Source organism: Tinamus guttatus, unplaced genomic scaffold (genome assembly GCF_059628265.1).
Source record: "Tinamus guttatus ecotype Peru unplaced genomic scaffold, ASM5962826v1 Tinamus_guttatus_pri_ptg000307l, whole genome shotgun sequence".
Classification (NCBI taxonomy): Eukaryota; Metazoa; Chordata; class Aves; order Tinamiformes; family Tinamidae; genus Tinamus; species Tinamus guttatus.
Genome location: NW_028288841.1, coordinates 2,726,758 through 2,746,758, shown reverse-complemented (window position 1 = coordinate 2,746,758; position 20,001 = coordinate 2,726,758). Strand labels below are relative to the sequence as shown.

General features: G+C 41.0%; 1 protein-coding gene across 2 annotated transcripts in view; it reads left to right on the top strand.

The window, feature by feature from the left end:
• FHIT (fragile histidine triad diadenosine triphosphatase) overlaps window positions 1–20,001 on the top strand; it is a 363,590-nt gene that overhangs the window by 228,125 nt on the left and 115,464 nt on the right. For both annotated transcript variants that reach the window (XM_088528281.1, XM_088528280.1), the window contains exons 3-4: window positions 5,409–5,554; window positions 6,436–6,465. In XM_088528281.1, the coding sequence (XP_088384407.1) occupies window positions 5,409–5,554; window positions 6,436–6,465 (176 nt within the window). The remainder of the gene's footprint in view (window positions 1–5,408; window positions 5,555–6,435; window positions 6,466–20,001) is intronic.

The window sequence follows — 20,001 nt, the reverse complement described above, 5'->3', positions numbered from 1 at the left end:
CAGACTGCTGTCCATGTGACAACTTGAAAATAAAACATCCGCCTAAAGTAAAATGTTCTAGAACAAATGTTTTTAGAAAAGTGACAATATTGTTTAAACCCAGAGCTTCATAAAGAAGCAATTAGCCTTTCACTTTTACATGTTCTGCCTTTTCCCCCTTGTGTTTTATTCTTTTTAAGCATCCTGTGTTAAATCCCTGTCTATATATATATTTTTAACTGATTCCTTAAGAAGAAGAAGGAAAAAAAAGGAAAAAAAGGAAAAAAATTTGATGCCCGTTGTACCTATTGTTAGGTTGCCACTACCTGGAGAGCCTTTAATTTTTTCCTTCGTGGAGCTTTGTATCATTCAGTTTGAAGTTTAAATTCAGAAATAAAACAGAAGTCAAAATGGCAAATATATAGCAAGCTAATATTTCTATAAAGCAAGCTAACGGATTTAACAAGGAAAAAAAGTATTTCTTTCCAAAGCTTGTCAGATAAAAGGAATTTTATATGCTTTGCCTTTTGCCTTGCTTTCTTTTTTCACCCCAAAAGGCCATTATTCCAAGACTTCAGAAATACAGAATATTTGTACCCAGCTAGCAGTGTGTGATGGATTTGTGAGGGGCACTTCATGGGGGTCATGACAGTCCCATTGATGGTCTGTGTAGCCTGGATTCGACCTTAAAGGCAGAATTATAATAATCTGGACTTCGAAACTGAAATTCAGCTGAAGTAAATAAAAATCACTATTGTGCCTTTGAATTTCAGCCTCTGACTCAGTGCATTAGTGAAAGGAAAATTGCTTTTGAAGTGGTCAGCACACAGCTGTTGGCCATGTGGGCCGCATTTCCTGTAGAATTTGAGACATGCAGTCATACCTCAACCTGAAGGCATTAGGAGGTTAACAAATACTCAATTTTCAGTGGTCACCCATCATCTGCAGAGTGAGGATGTCAGCAGAGACGTAGGTGTGCAAGGGGAATTTGTGCGCTTGGCAAAATTGAACAAGGCTTCACCAGTGTCTAAGTTGCCCACTTCAGGGCCCGTAGCAGTAATCCACTGAGCACCAGTCTCAAGGGCTCTGGATACCAGGGTCTAGGAAATTCAGGGAAAGGGTGAATGAGCTTTAGAGAAACGTCTGCAACCTTGAGTTTGTAGAGGGCCAAGAGCAGGCACAAATATTTTGGCATTCTGGCCCAGCTGAAGACTTAGGTGGTACTAGCTTGATCATGAGTGTGAGGTCTAGGAGAACTACCCCATTCAGGCTAGAGTCTTAATGGGCCAGCAGTGGGAGAAAGGCTGAGGCTGTCAGCTTGATTTAAGGAAGAGGTTCATAAGCCTTGGTAGATTAAACAGCCTGCCCAAGATCATGCAGGGGCTGAGTAGTAATGACCAACACACGTGATCTTGCTGAAATCACAGGTCATCTGGAGTTTTTAGCTTACTTTGAGGTTCATGGCTTGACAGTAGCAAATCTGACCTCCCATTGTATCACTGCTACTTTATGGTTATGTAGTTCCACTAATGTAGCTGGAGTTACAACCTGGTATCTACTGGTAGTCTTTGGAGAATATTGGCATTCGTAATTGTTTAATAAATCATTAGCAGTGCTTTCAGTGTGTGTGAGGGCGTGCACATTGGGTTATGGATTATAAAAAAATGGTAAGGCAATTGAGAGACTCCTGTGAGATATATAGAGAGGAACTTGCAATCACAAATTATAATAATGTATAAAAGTCTTTTACTCCTTAGAATGGAAGAGTCAACTTATTTAATTGCATGTGTTTTAATGATGTGGACTGACTCAGAGAGTTTGAAGGAAATACACCAGCTGTGCACATCAAAGTTAAAAACACAGCGGTTTAGCATGAATGAAGAAATTGTGAAATTGCTAATTTTGGTGGTAAGAGAAAGGAAACCCAAAGATTTCAAGTGTTTCCCTACAGAGCACTGCCCTTAGGCCGTGGCTGCGCTCCACGCTGGGCGGGCGGCTCCGTGGGGCTGCGGGGCCGGTGCCCAGACGTAGGCACCTCGTGCTGCTTCGGGTGCCCCGAGATGACCCGGGCATCGCACCCGCCTGGCAGATACGGCCCAGGGCATGTGGGGACTGCTGCCCTTCTGCAGCAGCAGCTGCCTGCCCCGAGGCCTCTCAGATGGCAGGAGATGCTTCTGGGTAGGGAGTTGGTGCACTTAGCCGTGAGCATTCAGCATCGTGTTCCCTGGCATCATCAATACAGACACCTGAAGCACAGCAGTTGCCCATATCAGTGTTTTCAGGAGGTAATTGCAGCAATAATGGACAGTTATCTAGTTTCAAACGTAGGAGATATTTTGAGATGAATCGAGTTTTAATTCTGAGCAGGATGGAGTGTCAAAACTACCAGCTCCGGTGTAAAGTTGCAGTGGGTGGTTGTTTTCATAATGACCTCAAATCCGTGAATTCATTCTAACATTTGCCTTTTTATACATTCATAGTTAAATATAACTTGAATGTTGTCCTAATTACATTCTCATGTTAATTCAGCTCTGATTCAGAATTTCTATCATTATTCTTTGTAGAATTATTTTGAAATGATGGAAAGTTCAGTAAAGATGCTCCAGCATGTGATTATGCCTTTGAATTATTTATCGCGTTCAAAGACAGAAATGCGGTTAAAATCTAGTTTGGGTTGTAAATGAGTCTTGGTAACACAGCGAGGAAGTGACAGCTCTTTTCATGGAGCGGCGTGGTGCGTGAGCGCAGCGTTTGGGCCCGCACGAGTGCGTGGGGGCCCCGTGTAAACCAACGGCCTCATCGTGAAGCAAGAAAAAAGCACTTGTACCAACTGGAGGTGCCACCCAAGTAGGTAAGACTGAGACAGTGTGGAAGAGAGGGGAGAGGTGGAGGCAGCCTGCTCAGATGGAAAAGCAGGTCGGTGGCGGAGTTAAGAAGGAAGAGCCCATGTCCTGACCCGGGCACAAGTGGCCCTTGCGTCACCCGCACTCCCTCTGCTTTGATGTGCGAACAGAAGCCACCACAAGCAGCTCTTAGGCCGGGTTTTTCACAGTGGCAAGTGGTGCGGTGCTAACATGAGGATGTAGAAACTACGATTTATGCAAAAAATTCACTCGTGTGGCTGTCCCTGGGCCTGTTGGTGAGCGGCACGCGAGTCGGAGAGCAATTGCCAGGGAAAAAAAATGTAGGTGAGGAAAGGAAAGTTGCCATAATGTAAGCAGCCGTTTTGCTAGAGGTAAGTGAGGGGAAATTCTTCATTTATAAACGGTTCGTTGACCCATGATAGTAAAGCAGTGCTGCAGAAGAAGGATAATTATCTACTTAAGTATCAGGTGCCCTAAGGGTAAAAGCTTCTCTTCTCTCCTTTTGAAAAATGAACTCAGATTAAACAAATGTCCTTTTTCCTGTTTTACTGTTGACACGAATTTCCTTTTTATGGGGAAAATTAATTAGTTTTTTTTCAATTCCTTTATTCCTGCTATGGAAATCAGGTCTGCCGAGCAAGTTTAGAGCTTATCCCGGGGGCCCTGAGCTCAGCCAGCAGCCTCCTTCACGGCGGGGCTCTGCACTGTGCGCTGCAAAGGCACAAACACATTTTGCAGCAGCTTTATTATGCCCGCGAGCTGCCAAGAGGCACAGCCTCTTACAACTCAAAACCCACAAAACCACACTGTTTTCTGCCAGTCCAGCATTGGTTTATTTCCCACTACCTATTTACTAAACAAATATCAATACGGAATTTTTCTTAAAAATCTTAAGATGCTTTTTTTTTTTTAAATACTGTGAGCTGTAGCAAGGGTAAAAATTGAGCAGTGGAGGCACAGATAATGCTGTGCTAAACAAATAAAGGGCAGATTTTTCAAAGCAGCTTAACAGCAAAGCTGGAGCCAGGCTTCTCCTGTTCTGTTGTGAGCAAAGAGATCTGCTAGCTGTGAAGCTCTTTGGAAAAATCTGCTCCCAGTTAAGCAAATATCCATTGCAATATTGTCCGTCTTCATCTGGACCTTGAAAAATGATCAAAACCTGCCTCTGCAGCTTTGCTTCCAGAAAATATGTGTTTTTCCTCCAGTCAGAAATAGAAATATGATTCCTATGATGAATTTGGGGAACCTGAACATATTGCTTCTTTGTTTATGGAAATAAATCATTTTTTGCATGTATTAGTCTGTATTTCAAATATCTTTGAGTTTTTGAAAATCAAGTTGATGTAACCTTTGAGAGAACCTGTTAACTACAGAGCATCCCCTAGGTACCTCTCCTAGCGTATAGAGAATTTTTCCTGAATACCTGCAGGCTTTGCAATGCCATAAAAATAAATGCTACTGTAATACAATGCCGTAGAGCTTAATTTTCTTCAAATAGCCCTTTGCACACTTATTTTAATACTGAAAAAATAAGAAGCTGTTAATTTTCATAGCCTTTGGTTCTGAAAGTTCAAGTGGTGTTAAAGGTGATATTTAAGGGCTTTATTCTGCAAACATGGTACAAGTCAGAAGAAAAAAAAATCCCAGCCGCAGAGAATTGAGATGAGTCAAGTCCCAAGCGCATGTTGGATTTACACAATTGAGACTCTACTAAGAATTCAGGACCTTATTAGTAGTGTTACAAAATTGGCTTTCGCCTGAGGAATCATAGCAATCATTTATTTCGGTGAACTCCACGGGCCAGGTGACGGTGAAGAGTGTCTGTGTCCTTCCATAGTTTACTTTATAGCTTCATTTCACTGACTCATGAAGCTGTTATCAAGGTAGAAGAGAATCAAAGTGTATTTGTAGTGTTGGGAACGCAGAGTTTAGAAGGACAGAGTCGTCATTGCTTCTCTGTGTTTCTAAAAACAGGTATTTGTAACAGGTGAGCACTCCTAATGAATGGTAGTTGCTGTGATATAGGAATACATGACCTGCTATTATCAGCAAAGTGCTGGATATTCAAATGTAGTTACCTAAAGGTAGAGGCATAAGATTCAAGATTTTCAGAAGTACATACGAAGTATATGAAAAAGCATTATGAAATTGCTGTCACAGATCACTGGCCCCAAACCACCCTAAAATCCTTTGGTCTTCTCTGACTTTGAGATCTGAGATTCCAGACTCTCTCTCCATGTAGTTAAAAATGATAACTTTGAGTTTGTGAAAATTTAGAATATTTTCCTTAAGATGTCTCCATAAGAGAGAAGTATGTGACCTCGTTTTAGTCATTTGATCCATGACTGAAGGGTTTGGGGAAACTGGGAAGGGTTCTGAGTAAAACATCATTTGATCTACTGCGTTCAGCTTCGTATTTTGGTTGTTCTTGCTGTAATCCACAGGGAAAGAAGAGTTCCGAGGCAGTTAAAAGGGGACCAGAAGGAGGTTACAGGTGGGGAGTGGGGCATTTAGCCTTCTGGGTCACTACAATTTGCATTTGTGCCTTGACAATACCGACTTCAGATGTCCTCGTCTGCCCGCTGCGGCCCGTGGAGCGTTTCCGCGACCTGCGTCCCGATGAAGTGGCCGACTTATTTCACACGGTGCAGAGGGTTGGCGATGTAGTGGAGAAGCACTTCTGCGGCACCTCGCTCACCATTTCCGTGCAGGTTCGTCAACCAGGCGGTGGTTTGTCAAGCATCCAACCTTCCTTCCATACTCAATGACAAAAGGGCATGCCCATTTTAAGGGGCAATAAATGCTTTACATAATGCATAGCAGTCTGACAGATTGGCCATTGGAGAACATTAACAGGCAAAAAAAAAAATAAGCAGAGAAGTTTGGATAATTAATAACTGTGAAACTTTCCAGGCTACGCCTGGAAACACTCCCAGGCACAGTGTTTATCGGTGAGTGTTTCAGTAAATACTGCACCACCGAGGATGTGCCGGCAGGGTTGACCTTCCAGGGAAGGCAGCCACATTTCCACATTCAGCAGGTAACCCACCGCTTTCAAGGCAAGGAGATAATTCCTCTTTGCATCTATTCTTGCGTAACCAAAGAGACATAACCGTGTAAATATGTTATCCAGCCTGACCTTTCAGTCGTTTGTACCTGCTGCTTTTATATCTGCTTCTTTAACAGAGCTCAGTGAAGAGCTCTGCTTAAAGCGGATTGGGAGACTAAACCCATTTTATTAGAATAAGACTTTAAGTAAGCATGCTTTGATTAAAGCATCGTTTACGTCTCTGATTTTATATTCATAAAGATCAGAAACTTATTATGAGCTATTTAAAGCCACAATGTGGAAGAATGAAAAATAACAACCATGATTTTTGTGTTTTATTTCTAAGATACATTTTCTTACTTTGTCTTGGCCTGATGTGAAAAGGCACCTACTCCACAAGCTTTGTGTCGAATGGTCCCCAGGAGAATATGCCAAGTTAACATATAATGAAATTGCATGTAAATTATTAATGAGTGATATTTCTGAGTCTCCACGGGATCCTTGTTAGTTCCTCTAACTTGAGACTTTTCTTTCTGCTTGCAGGATGGCCCTGAAGCTGGTCAAACGGTGAAGGTGAGTGCTTATTATAAAGGACACAAATTAAGAGACAATTACAAGAACTAATAAAAGAGGAAAACTAGTCATCTGTAGAGCATTGCTATATTGTTATTTTATCCTTGAGAACAGAAAAATCCCGATTGTGCAATTGGTGTAAGTACTTTCTATTGAAATTGCATGGGATGATGTTTACATTCCTTTTTTTCTTAGGCAAAAGTTTTCAATCACAAAAATCTCTTTTCTAAGCTGCTGACTGTATTTGTGCAAGGAAAGCCATAGGAGAGAGGCATCTGGTTAAGTTTTTTGTTTGTTTTAGGGAAAAAATACTGCCATTGCTTTCATAATCTCTTTGTTTGTCTTTTTATTGCCTAATGAGTCATAGCTAATTACAGGAACAGTTAAACACAACCACATTATAAAACACACCTTTTGTCTGTGCTTTCTCTTTACGCATTCATGTCACATTCTTGTTACCAAAGTTCAAATGTAATGGAGCCCAGTGAAGCCTAAACATAGGTTTGAAGAGCACTTCTGAAAAAGAGGAGAGGAGAAGGATTTATGGTTTTACTCTCTACTTGAGTAATAACATAGATAACATCCAAGTTGGCTCTCCAGCCATGTTTCACTGCCTCATAATGCAAATGTCTGTGTAGTTAGATTATATACCTGAACATTAGATAAAAGCTGTTTTTTACATTTGGGATCAAAGGAAAGTCAAATATAGCTATGGGTTAGCACTTTGTAAAATCGTATTAAATGGCTCAAAGAAGCTGTTCGGACTGTTTCAGATTACTCTAACAACCAAGTAATGGCATGTGGAAGCATTTTACTTCTTTCCAATTTGCTGTATTGACCTTACTTTTCTTACTTCTTGTTTCATGCTTTGAGTATTTAGCAGAGAGCTGATAGGAAGAGAGGAGAAGAAATTAGAAAATTTCCAACCTTTGGGAAGATGAGGAGTGAGGAAGGAAGGTAGCACAATTAACTGCAGTGGTGCAACAAAACAGGTTTTTCAGCTCTTGAGTTGCCATGCACTGGATGGGCTTCGGTGGGAATGCCTGGGAATAAGTAAAGTCTTCCAGTTAAAATACTTCCTTAAATAACTTTTGTCATGCTTTACCAAGACATTCTCAGGATTTCTTTTGCTATTTTGAATAGATATTTTTTTTCTCTATGAAGAAAAGATGTGTAGAAATGTTTTTTTTTTAAAGTGAGAAAAATGTTTGTGTGAATGAGCAGAACTAGATGTAAATGCTATACATCCTTATGGATTGTGAACCATAACAAATGCTTGTGTAGCTTGAAAAAGGCAAGAAGTTCTATATAGTCTCATACCCACCCCTTGAGAAAAAGGTCATTAAATGTTAGCTTATCCAGTTAATTCCTAAATGGCAGACACCCTTAGTGGTTTCTTCTCACACTTTTAATAAGTAAAGACCCACTGTTAAAGCTGTGAACCCCTAGACTCTGTGATAAAGAGTGTGTATTCATAAATCAGAGGTTAGCGCTTTGCATTTTTCTACTTTTCTGCATCATTGGGCAACAGTGTAATTTATCATCATCACTCTGGGATGTTTATCATCCGAAAATGCCAACAACTATTTTCTTCAAAGAACTTAGAGCTTTCAAAACTTGCACCAGGGAAGAAATTACTGTGATCAAGATCTCTGTTAAAGTGAACAACAAGGAATGTACATAAATAGCTGGTTCTATTTAAATTGCTTTGAATCAGAAAATTTTAAAAACCACCTATGCGATCTGCAAATAATTTGAGCCTTAAATTCAGTGTCTCAGGTGTTTCCGTAAGTGTTTCTTTCCTCATGTATAAGCACGCACAGTCATCCAGTCTTCCTCTAAGGGACCTTTTAATTAAAATTTCTGGAACAGACTAAACATTAGAAAAAGCTTTCTAATAATAAGAATAGCTAAGCATCACAATAAATATCCAAGGGAGTTTGTGGAATTGCTGTTTCAATAGGGTAGGCAAGCGTATGTCAGGAACTAATTAGGTGTAGCTCGTCTTGCTCTGAGCAGGGGCACAGGCCAGATGGCTTCCAGAGCCTCTTCTTTTTCTATTCTGTATGATTCTGTATACCTATATACATTTAGGCTGCTACATGTGCTACATAAAGAATTACAGGAAGGCAGAAGAGTAGTAGCTGTTAAGCTGCTTAGTGCAAAACTTGCCTGCAACATGTGAAGAGCTACCAACCTGACTAAAAACAAAAACTGTTTGAGAAATGCTATCTGCATGTGCTAAAGAAAGTCTATTTTCTGCTCAACAAGAACTATAGCCCATATGTAAGACAGATCTTGGACCTCAGCCTGGGTATGAGTGTCAAGTCTTTATTTGCTATGGAGATATCTGAAATTATATGTACAGTGTGCATACCAGGTATAAGAGAGATTACTTTTCTGGTGTGGTTTTGATAGAAATCAATTATATATATTGTATGTCAGGCTTACGTGTATTTTGTGCTGCTGTGAAACCTGCTGGTGTGTGCAGGTTTCTGTCAAGTATATCATATATTGCAATGCGGGGTGCTTTAGCGGTGCCCTGTAGCACGGTAGGATTCAAATCTTCTCAGTTACCTGAGAGGAGGCTGTTTATCCTCTGAACACATAACTCCATTATGGCTGCACTCCATTGCTTCTGTCCTGCTGGGATCCAAGTTATTAGAGGCTGAGAACAGAGTCGTAGGGAGACTCATGGTGGTCCTTGCATGTCCTCCCATTACTGGGCCCAGCGTGTTTGCACTGGATGGGCCTTTGGAAGGACCCATGCCCCTCAGCTCACCAGTAATCCGGAGCTGTATCCAAGGCTTGCACCCTTTGTGGTGTCTTGCCCAAGCTCCTTGCACCCGCTCCGAGTAATGTCTCAGCAGCAAAAGCATCTTCCCGCACATTCAACACACTGGTAATATTTTTCTTCTTTCTTCTTGTGAAAGGGAAGACCTACTTTGTAATCTTCTCTTAAAGAATATTTATCTCTACAATTTTGAGCTTTGTTTTTCTTGGAGGATGTAAAACCCACAATGTTCTTGTGCTAGGACTGGTGGGTGCTGATTCTGTCCTAGAATACCTTAAATATCCAGACGATTTCATGGATCAGGAAAACATTAAGATGCAGGGCTGTTAATGCTATGTCAAGAGAGTGACGTTTCAAGATGTTCCCCAGTGTATTTTATAGCCTTTTTCCCCACATCAAGTCAGCAAATGCTCTTGCTGCCTGGGTGGATGTATAGCATATTGTCGAATAAACCCTCTGCTTTACCTTTTATGTGAGATTCAATCACAAGAAGCTCCATGCACTCTGTACTCCGTAAAGGCTAAACAAATCAAGCTGGCAGGAGCATGATACAACTAATTTATCTGTAGAGACAAGATAATATTGCACAGCAAGTGTCCATTGCACAAAACGCATACAAACACATAGTCTATTTTGCAGCAGTGTCAGTCGCAGGGAGCTCAGCACCTGCGCTGTTGTTCAGGAGTAACTGCCAGTTTGCCAGTCACGGGCTCTCCTAAACAAATGAGGCTGATGGTGGCAGTGTATGTGCAGAAACTTATTTTGTATGTCACACATTCCACTAATTATTTTACACTGAAAAGATTCCCTCGCTATTATTTTTTGATGTGCGTGTTTTTCTTTCCCAGATGGGTTTTTAATACTATGTTAAATCAATCCACCTGGCTTGCATTCCTTAGAAATCTTAACCTGAACTGAGAAAGAAGTCTAGGGCCTGTTTAAGTTCACAGCAAACTTGGCTTTCATATTGTTTGTCTATCTGTCCCTGTTGAGCTGGAGTACTGGACTTCAGGTTTGAGTCTTCAAATTTAATCAGATCGCACTGCAGACTGATTGCATCAGAAGGATTACACTTGCTAAGAGCAATACTTTTGATGCCTCAGCCTGCTTTCCCTGCAGTCTGGCGGATGTGAATCCTTGTTTAATAGAGTATTGGAGGCCACCTTTTGCTCTTAAAAGAACAAAGGAATGGTGGCATCAGAGAGAAAAGCAAAAATTGTTCTTGTCTCTTAAATCAATTTAAAATGTTAAGTAGAAGAAAACATGGTAAAAAGTAACAAGCGTTTGAAAACCAGCCTTGTACTGAAACCTGTGAACAAAAGGTCTTGTTTGCTTCACTGTGGAGAACTGTGAGTCTCTTGCAGGCTTATGGGATGCCCAAAAAATGGTTTGATGAAGTACAGTAGTCTGCCACAATTGCTTTGAGAAACACAGTAACGGTATTTGGTTGGAGAGTACGTAATGTTGCAGGTAGCTAATAGGTAATGCAAAGTCAGTAGCTTCAAGACTGCTGTGCCTGTTTTCTGCTCGTATGTTTTTTTTCTGTTTTGGTCTGATGCTTAGACTGGGATGTTTTGGCAGGGGGGGATGTGATGTATCTGTTCAAAGGTAGGACCATCCTGCCCCTTACAGTGATGGGGGCAGCAGCAGGGCAGCCACAGAGCATGTGGTTTTGCACACAGGAAGCCCCTGGAAGCCCTTTGCTAGCCCTTAGTTTTCTACTCACTCTAAATAATGATTCTTGCCCTTCCCTTCAAGGCCCTCTCTAAATCTGCCTCGTGTTGGTCTAATTCTCCTTTCAGTATTTTAGCAAAACCTGTGTTCTCTGCAGTGCTTTCAAAAGGAATTAGGAATGATGACTAACTTCAAAAACAACAACAAAACAAAAAACCCACCACAGATTAAAATTTAAGTGGCTCAATTGAAGAATGATTTTTGAACTTTGCTGCAGTCCCAGTTTCCTCTACTCTTCCTTAGGTCCTTGCTCCCATTCATTACATATAATGTTTGGTTTCTCCCTGAAATGCAAGCTTCCCAGGAAAGACAAAATACTGCTTTTTATTTGCAGTGCCCATAGCCAAAGGAGACTTTAGCCTCCATGTTAATACATATAATGTGCAAGACACAGAGTGAGAACACTTAAGTCTCTTAAGACCCCCACAATTTGTAGAGATTGTACAAATTAAAATTACTTCCTGTAATTAAAACATGATAGCAGCTGAGAAAAGCAGGAGGCCTCTCTGGCCAATACATACCCATGTAGAGTTTAAGCTTTTTTTGAAGCCTAGAAGAGATGAAAAAAATTGGGAAAGTGAATGCAACCCAGAGATTGATGGACATGACAGCATCCTGCTTGAGAATACCAAAGGCCTCAAGGCACTGATAAATGGAAATGATCACCTGGATAATGAAGTCTGATCTAGAAATACCAGGTTGCAAAGTTCCCTGAAGGGATGGGGACAAGAGTTTGAGAGATTCTCCTTAGCAGTGAATTATGATGCCTGTGAACATGAATGATTTTGCATTTCCAGGAGTGAATGTCATGACATACTGTACCCCTGACTTGTAAAGTAATATCATGCTCTGTCTCTGGACAGAGCCAGCCTAGTCTGTCTGGGCTAGACTGTAAGAAAAAAGAATTAAAAATGAGCAACTGAAAACGAGGAAAGTAATAGGGAAATTCAGAGACAGATACTGAAGTATGCTAATGAGAAGGAAGAATCTGCCATTCGTTGCTGATAGTTCTTCCATATTAAACTATGATAAGCAAGTAAGCGGGCTCTCGCGCTTGTTAAATTTGCCGTAGCTCATGCTCAGGTGTTAAAAGCTGCATGGCTCTGTTGGCTGCATCCCCAGCTCTTTGCTTGCTGAGCAAGGCCATTATCAGTGCTGGATGCTTTTGTTTGTCTGCCCAATGTCAACGGGTGCCAGCTAAAAGACACCCAGACCTGCAGGTTTGTCTTCTACCAAGGCGCTTGCATGCTGAAAGCTGCTGAAGTTTTCCTCTGCAAATGCTAAAACAGGGTGTTTTGACAACATCAAAACTTTTTCTTCATGGAAGCAAAACATCCTTTGCAAACCCTTTCTGTTTTTCTGAATTGCAGGTAAGATGAGGAGGAGTATTGAATTGCTCTTAGAGGCTGTTCTTCATTTGCCCCACCATGACAGAGATTGGGATCAAAAATGCTAAGTTTTAATTAGAAAGTATTTTTCACTTCTTTGTTCCCATGTTACAGGAATACGTTTTGCATTTAAATGAATCTGTGTCCCTGAGTACGTGCAATCAATCACATGCCACTCTTGAGTGCAGATCCTATTGTATGGTAAACGCAAAACCTCTATAAATCCTAGACAATGTGTGAGGTCTAAAATCATTAATATCACAGTCAGGGCTGGCTGATTAATTTTTGTGTGGTTAGTGTGTGAATTTCTTCCTAGGCTCCATCTCATTCATAACACTTTTGCTCATTGTCAAGCTCCTATCTTATAAAGCTCTTTATTTTACAGGGAGTGCTTCCTTTCTTTTTTTCTGTTTGGTTACAAAACGCTGCTTTCAAGTGTAATGTAACTCCCCAAGAAATGCCCAAAACCTCATCTATTAAACCATTCCCATTTAATTCAGATGTGCAACTTCATACTGTTCTGTATTTTACCTTGGGTGAAAATTATTTGTTAAGTGAGTTTTGCAAAACTAGATTGCAGTTTAATAGCTTTTTGAATAACTCTTTCTAAAAATTAATGTAGTGCTTTAGAACAGAAGGGTGGATCTCGGTGGTCTCACCCCATGGGCTTTTGCAGCGTGTTCCTACCAACCAGGTACTACTTTCTTTTCTCCTAAGATCCTCAATAAAATGATTATTTTGCAGGCGATAGATGAGAAGGGATGCTGTGGGTCATGAGCAAAACAGGCTTCTTTCCCTCGTGTTTCTACGAGCACCAACTCACCCATATTTAAGCTGTTGTGGTTGTGCTTGTTGGGTGTTCTTGCCTGGAGGCATTTTCAGTTGACTGATCTGTTAAACTTTGGTGTCTCAGCTGTCAGGCTGGATCTGATGAGGATGACCTCCCAAGTATCTCAGGGAAGGAGAGAATCACAAGAATCTTGGTGCTTTTGCTCTTTTTATTTGGCATGTTAATGACCCAATTTCAGGCAGACAAAGGGAACCCATTTACCAGTGTCCTGGCAGCCTTATCAATGCAGTAATAAAGAAAACGTAAAGCTGGCTCGATATGTTTCTCCTTAAAGTTGCATCACCTTCCAAAAAGGAAAGAGCAGTCTGCTTAAAGCTGTGCCTGAGCTCCCCAGGGAGCCTGCACAGCTGGAATGAACTCGCTGCTTAAAAATGAGAAGTAAATAGGGAAGGAGATTATATAATGTTCTTGCATGTGGGAGCAGGGGACTGGAGGTCTTCCCTAGCCCTGTGTTTCTAGCCAGGTGTTTGTGCGTGCAGGGTTAGGTGTTTATGCTGCAAATTTTTGAAATTTAACGTACATGTGAGATACGGGTTCATCTGAACTAATCCATGTGTTTTTAGCTTCTTCTGGCAGCACCACATTAGCCTGTGTGGGATTTTTGTTTACAGAAAGTACAGCCTTTCCTGGAAGTGATTTACAAATGGAAAACTGAGGTTAAAATAATAGAATAAAACTTGCTCCATCAGCTCCAGACAGGGTGACAGGGTGAGGAGGATGTAATATTTTTACTGTTTAAGTCTTCTGGACGCCACAGTGGTTTCTCTACCGCACTCTTGCAAGGCAGACAGGACAAGTCCAGAGCTTCCCGCACAGCAAGGCACAAGCCTCTCAAACCTCCTTTCCCCCATTTGCAGATACAGTTTTTGAAGATAATACTCAGAGGTGGCATTTGTTTCAAAAGGTCAGTGAAGGAGCTTTGCTAGTTCTCCACTGAGACGGTATTGAAGAGAGTAACATCACGGTGTTTTCTCCCTGCGCTTTGCAGCACAGCTCAACTCCCTCTGCCAGGATTCATCATTTCAGGCCAGTCTGTCGGCCCAGATCAAGCAGAGAACCAGCTCAAACCATATTTAGTGGCTTTTTCTGCACGTAAGTCATCTCTGAACTGAGCTGGATCCATCTTGAGTTGCATTTAGTGTTTTGGTATGTTAGAATATGATTCTATAACCCGTGTTTGATTCTTTTTGGTCCCAGACAAAGAGACTAAGCTTTGTGCCTGGGATCAGATGCTGAGGCACGCATTTAGTTCACTTGTAGAAATCAGCGGACCAAATCAATGGAGCTTTTGCATTTTGCCTGCAAGTATTCTGACTCTATTTGTGTAAGTAGCTATTTGTCTTCATACAGCTTGTTATTTGTACCTGCAATTGTTATTTATATATGTAAATCTAGCAATTGCATGTGCAAAGGAGCATTTGAACAAAATAACCTATGAAGCACAGTTCTATGCATGTTTTTTATGCCTTTTCTTTAAATATCTTCCTTTTCACCCAAATAATTTGACTGCTGTAGCAAGTATCAAAGAAAAGAAGTAAGGAAAAATCCGAGAATTTATTAGATTCCAATAAACTTCCCTCAGTGCACATACATTTAGTGTCTTTCATTAACATTAATGAGAATTATGCATGCATCCTGTGGAGAATAGGCCCCGTTGTTTTATTTCTTTTCCTTGTTTTCAATATTAAATCTTATCCTGCAGTCATTTGTATAGGGCATACATGTACTCCTGCTGCTCAGTTATTTGCTCAACTTAATGTATACGGTTTGAGCACCTTCTTTTGCATAGTGAGAATAGATAGTGCATAAATAAAGGAAAAATCTATTTAATAGAATTTGTGGACTCGTATAAAAACAAGAGATATGTGAATTAATGAATTAATGGCTTGCTATTGATTACCAGTAAGGCCTAATTAAATAATAAATTTTCACCAAACAATTACTTGTTTCATGTTGTTAAATGATCAAATCCGTAACTAGTTTTGAAGCTTGGACTCTCAGGCTGAAGTGAGGTGCTCAGGAGAGCAGAGTTGTGTTTTTGAGCATTAGCGACCTAGTTACAGGGATTTATGATTTAATTTTCTCTGTAATCTAATTTAGTGCAACTATTGAGTTTCTAAAAAAATGAACTTTGATTAGATTTTGTTGACAAAAATAAATACAAAATATAAGGTAGTTTATTCATTGTCTGTAGCATATTAAGAAGAGGAAGTCATGGGCATTTCTGTACCTGAAATGGCCTTTTTTTTTTTTTTTTTTCCCCATTTCATGCTGTTTTAGCTGGGTTTTGTGGTAGTCATTCATTCCCTAGGCCCCAGTGCAGGTGTAGTGCATGACAAAGATGCAAAGTCCAGAGGAAACAAAACTCATTTCAGTGGGAAATTTAATTCATTTCTTATAAATAACTCAGCTTCCTCTCCTCACTTCTGAGGTAGACATCAATATTTTGTAGAGAGCACTGGGCGTAAAGTATGTGAAAGTGCTGGAAAGAAGATGCGCTGGAGAAGAAGGCAATCAAATAAGGCTCTTCAATTTAATGGGTTTTTTTGTTCATTTGTTTGATTGGGAATTTTAAAAGCAGGTAGTAGGAAGAGGAAATGAGTCTTTTAGCTATGAAAAAGGCCCAGTGCCAAAGCAGTGCTGCCCTGGGTGAGAAACCCTCGGGAGCATCTCCTCAGCCCTGTCACCGTTGAGGGCTCAGGTGCTGTCTGCCTGCTTGGCTCCATCATCATCGGCAGATTGCAAGAACAGAGCGATGCCACCCAGTTCGTTAATGGATAGGGCTGTGCTTTGCTTGTGTTTGCTGGCCTTGTCTGGCAGCGGGCCGGAGCTGGCAGCCGGATCGCTCGTCCTGTCCTGGAAAGCCACCGGCCTACCCGTGAGCGTGCCCACACAGCTGCGTGCACCCAGGCCGGCTTCGCGTCCCGGGTGAGCGGTGGAACGTGCTCACCGAGCCACCTCCCTGGTAGCGATCGGATTTAACAGAGCAGATTGCCTTGGGCAGAGTGCTATTTTAGAGCAGTCTTCCTGGCGGAGCACTTCTGCGTGATGTCCTCAGGACCTACACTTGCAGGTAGGAATCTCGGCCTTTGCCAAAGCAACAGCTTCGCTTCAGTCAAGCAGTGCAGAGCCCACCCCGTGCTTGCTCCCCGCAGCAGCGTTACGGTGCTGTGCTGGCACCGCTGCTCACGGGCGATACACAAGTAGAGGCCCTGGAGAGAGATGTGGCTCTCTGAGCTCTGCGCAAGGATTAAGTGCCTCAGGAGCCTCGAACCAGTCACATGGGAGATGGGCCCGGACTGTCCTCAAAGTCTTTTCTTGAAAGCTGGAAGAGATCCCACAGCTCGTTCCCTGCTCAAACTGTGTGGACCCCTATTGAAAGCACCTTTCCAATTCATTCCATTTTCTGATCACTAATCTGTTGTGTTTCCTGACTAGTCATTGCCAGTGTCTGTTGACCACCTCGGTACATAAGCAAAAAGAAAAGTTGTTCTGTTGGTGCCTACTTGGTTGACTCTATACTAGCAGCAGATTGTGAGGTAGCTGCAGTGACATCTGGTTGGTGAACGGTCAGGGCTCTGTGTTGCTTGTGTTGGGTTGAGTTGACCTCAGCAGGTCCAAGCTGGCAAACAGATGTCAGCTCCATTTAGCAGAACGTCTTCTGGTCCCTTCAGTGTCACACCCCGATTGGGTGTGCGTGTGTGATGTACTGGCGAAAAACTTGCAGGAACTGTTGCGTGGTACGTGCAAACAAATTTCAGTCGGCAGGCAAAGACAGCTTGGAAACCCTATTGGGAAATGATAAATTACTGTTAAATGTTATAATTATCCTGTGACATTCAGGACTAAAACTTAAGTAAATTGTGCCGAAAACTTAAAAAATAATGGAGAGACGTAATATAGCTTAATAAATAAGCCACAGAATGAGTGGAAAAAAACCAAGAACACAACAGAAAATTAATATTAATCTTTTACGAGGGTATAACAAGCTTTGCTAAAAAATATCTGAAAGCAAAGAAGAGTTTGTTAGACAAATTATAATTTTAATTGCAGACGTAATTGATTATACTCAGCATGCTCATTAGGTTAAGGGAGAATATGAGTCAACTCTCAAGGTCATTACAGTAATAGATATTGTAGGCATGTAATTTGTGATAAGCTGGTTCCTGAACATCTAATTGCTCATTCATGGCAGTATGTCTGGCACTTTTACTCCCCAAACACCTCTTTGTCCAATTTATTTAACACCCCTGAATATTCCAGGGTCAAATTTACTATGGGAGGCATCAAGCAGTGAATTTTCAACCTCCAAATAGTTACACCACCTCACCCTTTTTGTGCCTCAAAGACAGAGCCTGCATTACTAAAAATTAGTGGTCTGGCACTAAGCAGGGTACATCACAAATAGAAATTCTCACCCACAGAGACCAGCTAGAATTTCTCTTTGAAAACAGCTGTTCCCTGCCCTCCCCAATGGCAGTCATGGATTGGAATAGGATGCCAGAGATGTTCTTTAAAAAAAAAATGCAGCAATTAATCAGAACTTTGTTTTTATATTGTTCCAAGGAAGAACACAAGATAACAGTGTTTTGTTAACTCTTTCATTAGTATTTCTTTTCAAGGCATTGGCAGAGAGTCTTTAATATTAGCCTTCAGTGTGGCTGAAAATCAATCAGTGTGTCAGATATCTGTTCTTGTCAACCTAGGCAAATTAAATACATGCTCGTCATATGTATCAGCTACAAGTAACTATTGTACCTCACTTTGATATAACACCTCGTATTCATAGGTCTTCAACAGAGTAGGAGTCACTGTCCCCGATCCTGAAATGGAGGTGTTGAAGTGACTTGTGCAGGGCAGTGCAGCAGCCTGAGGGCAGGATGGGGAATAGCAGCCAGGAGTCCTGAGCTGCCTCATTTTCTGCCTCCTCTCTACAGTCATCCTGTCTTAACACAGTATCAAACTGTTCCGATTTATTAATGGTCCCGTCACGTTATGTAGCTTGGCGGAGCGGTGGCTGAGGTAAGACAACCAAAGTCATTCCCATTAGATTCAAAAGGCAGATTCAGTCTGCAGTGTAGGGGGGAAATGTAAATTTTGTTTAAATATCTTTGGCTAAATTCAAGAATCATGCCTTTCTTTTTTCTCCTGAGTAAATAACATGGCTTGCAGAGCAGCAGAAGCTTATAATAATCTTAATTTTTTGCAAAGTCTTCAAAATACCACCTTTTTACCTGATATAGCATACGTAGTCCCTAGTTATCTATTGCTCATTGCTGAGAATTGGAATATGTATAGCTATAGATATTTAATTATATTCCCAATTAATTCCAGTATGATTTAATAGTGATTCTCTATTAAGATTTTTGGAAGATTGAAAGGTATGAGGTCCATCTATTGGAAAAGATTCTATTTAGAAGACTCTCTTTCTTTATCCTGGCTCTGTTCCAATCTTAAGCTTTGGTACTACAATTTTTATTTTCAAAGAGTTCTCTGCAATATATATTTTTCAAACCTCCTCTTGCTGGTATAGAAGTTGCTATGTTGACCGACTGGGTGATTGATTGATTTTACCAAAAAAAAGGCCCCCGTACTTACCAGCACATATCAATCCGCATAACCACCTTGTAGATTGACCTGCTGAAAAAAACTGTTATGCAAACACACTGCCATCTGTTGTGTAGTTATTCTTCAGTAATAGAACATAAACTGGAGATATGTCAAAGTAATTTAGTAAGTCGACAAATATAAAGTGAAACTTGGTAAATATAGTGTGTTGTGCTGAGTTTTATTAATCATTGTCATCTGCAAGCATATAGGAGGCCTGCCACTCTTCAAAGTCCAGCTTGTTTTGTTTCATCCGTTGAGTGCTAATGTCAGAGCTAGTTATGAGGAGCTTGATGTCAGTTATAAGAATTAATTTAATTTAAAATAAAGGTTTTAAAAATTCTGGAGTTGATCCAACCTCTGGGAAGATCCCAGTGACTTCAAGGAATGTTAATAAGTCCCAGACATCTTCACTGACAAGTTTGGAGGATACATCCACATTTATGTTGGTGGAAGAGAAGGTGTCTGTTACCCTTACCTCAGAAGCAGAGTTTATGGTACCCCAATAAAATGGGCACATCCTGATATAGGGTGTTATATTTTGGCTAGTTGTATTAAAATAAACCCTAAAGAGAAATGGCAAAAATATGAGGCCTAATTGTGTTCCGTAAGTGCAGTTCTTAAAATGGTGTTTGGACATCATGATAATTAATGAAGAGGTTTCCAATGAAGCATTTTGCAGTGTCCTATCTCTTTGCTAATTCCCTTTTTTTCATTAAGAAAAGATAAATTGTATTCAATTATTGAAAATTATGTAGGTCATTATCGTGAATGAAACTGCAATTAAATTCAGTTTTCATAAAGAAAAAAGAGATTATCTTGTCATAATGGAGGTGTTAGTATGTCCTGCTTGGCTGGTCCTCCTGCCTTCAGGCCAAGGCTGTGTTAGGGTCCGGTCCTACATCAGACTAAAGTGCTGATGGCAATGAGGACTGTGTTTAAGTGTGCTCAAGAACTAGAATCCAGATCATGTTGGGGCAGCCTAGGGCTATGTTCAGGGTCTTAACAGTGGTTTGCATTTAAACATTTAGTAGGGGAAACCCTTGCTATCACAGTCAAAAATTACCCTTACCTATACAAAACAAATGGAAGTGGTGACAGTCCCTGAGCTGCAATCATGGAGGTCCATCTACTCACACCAGCAGATCTCCAAAACGCTGGGT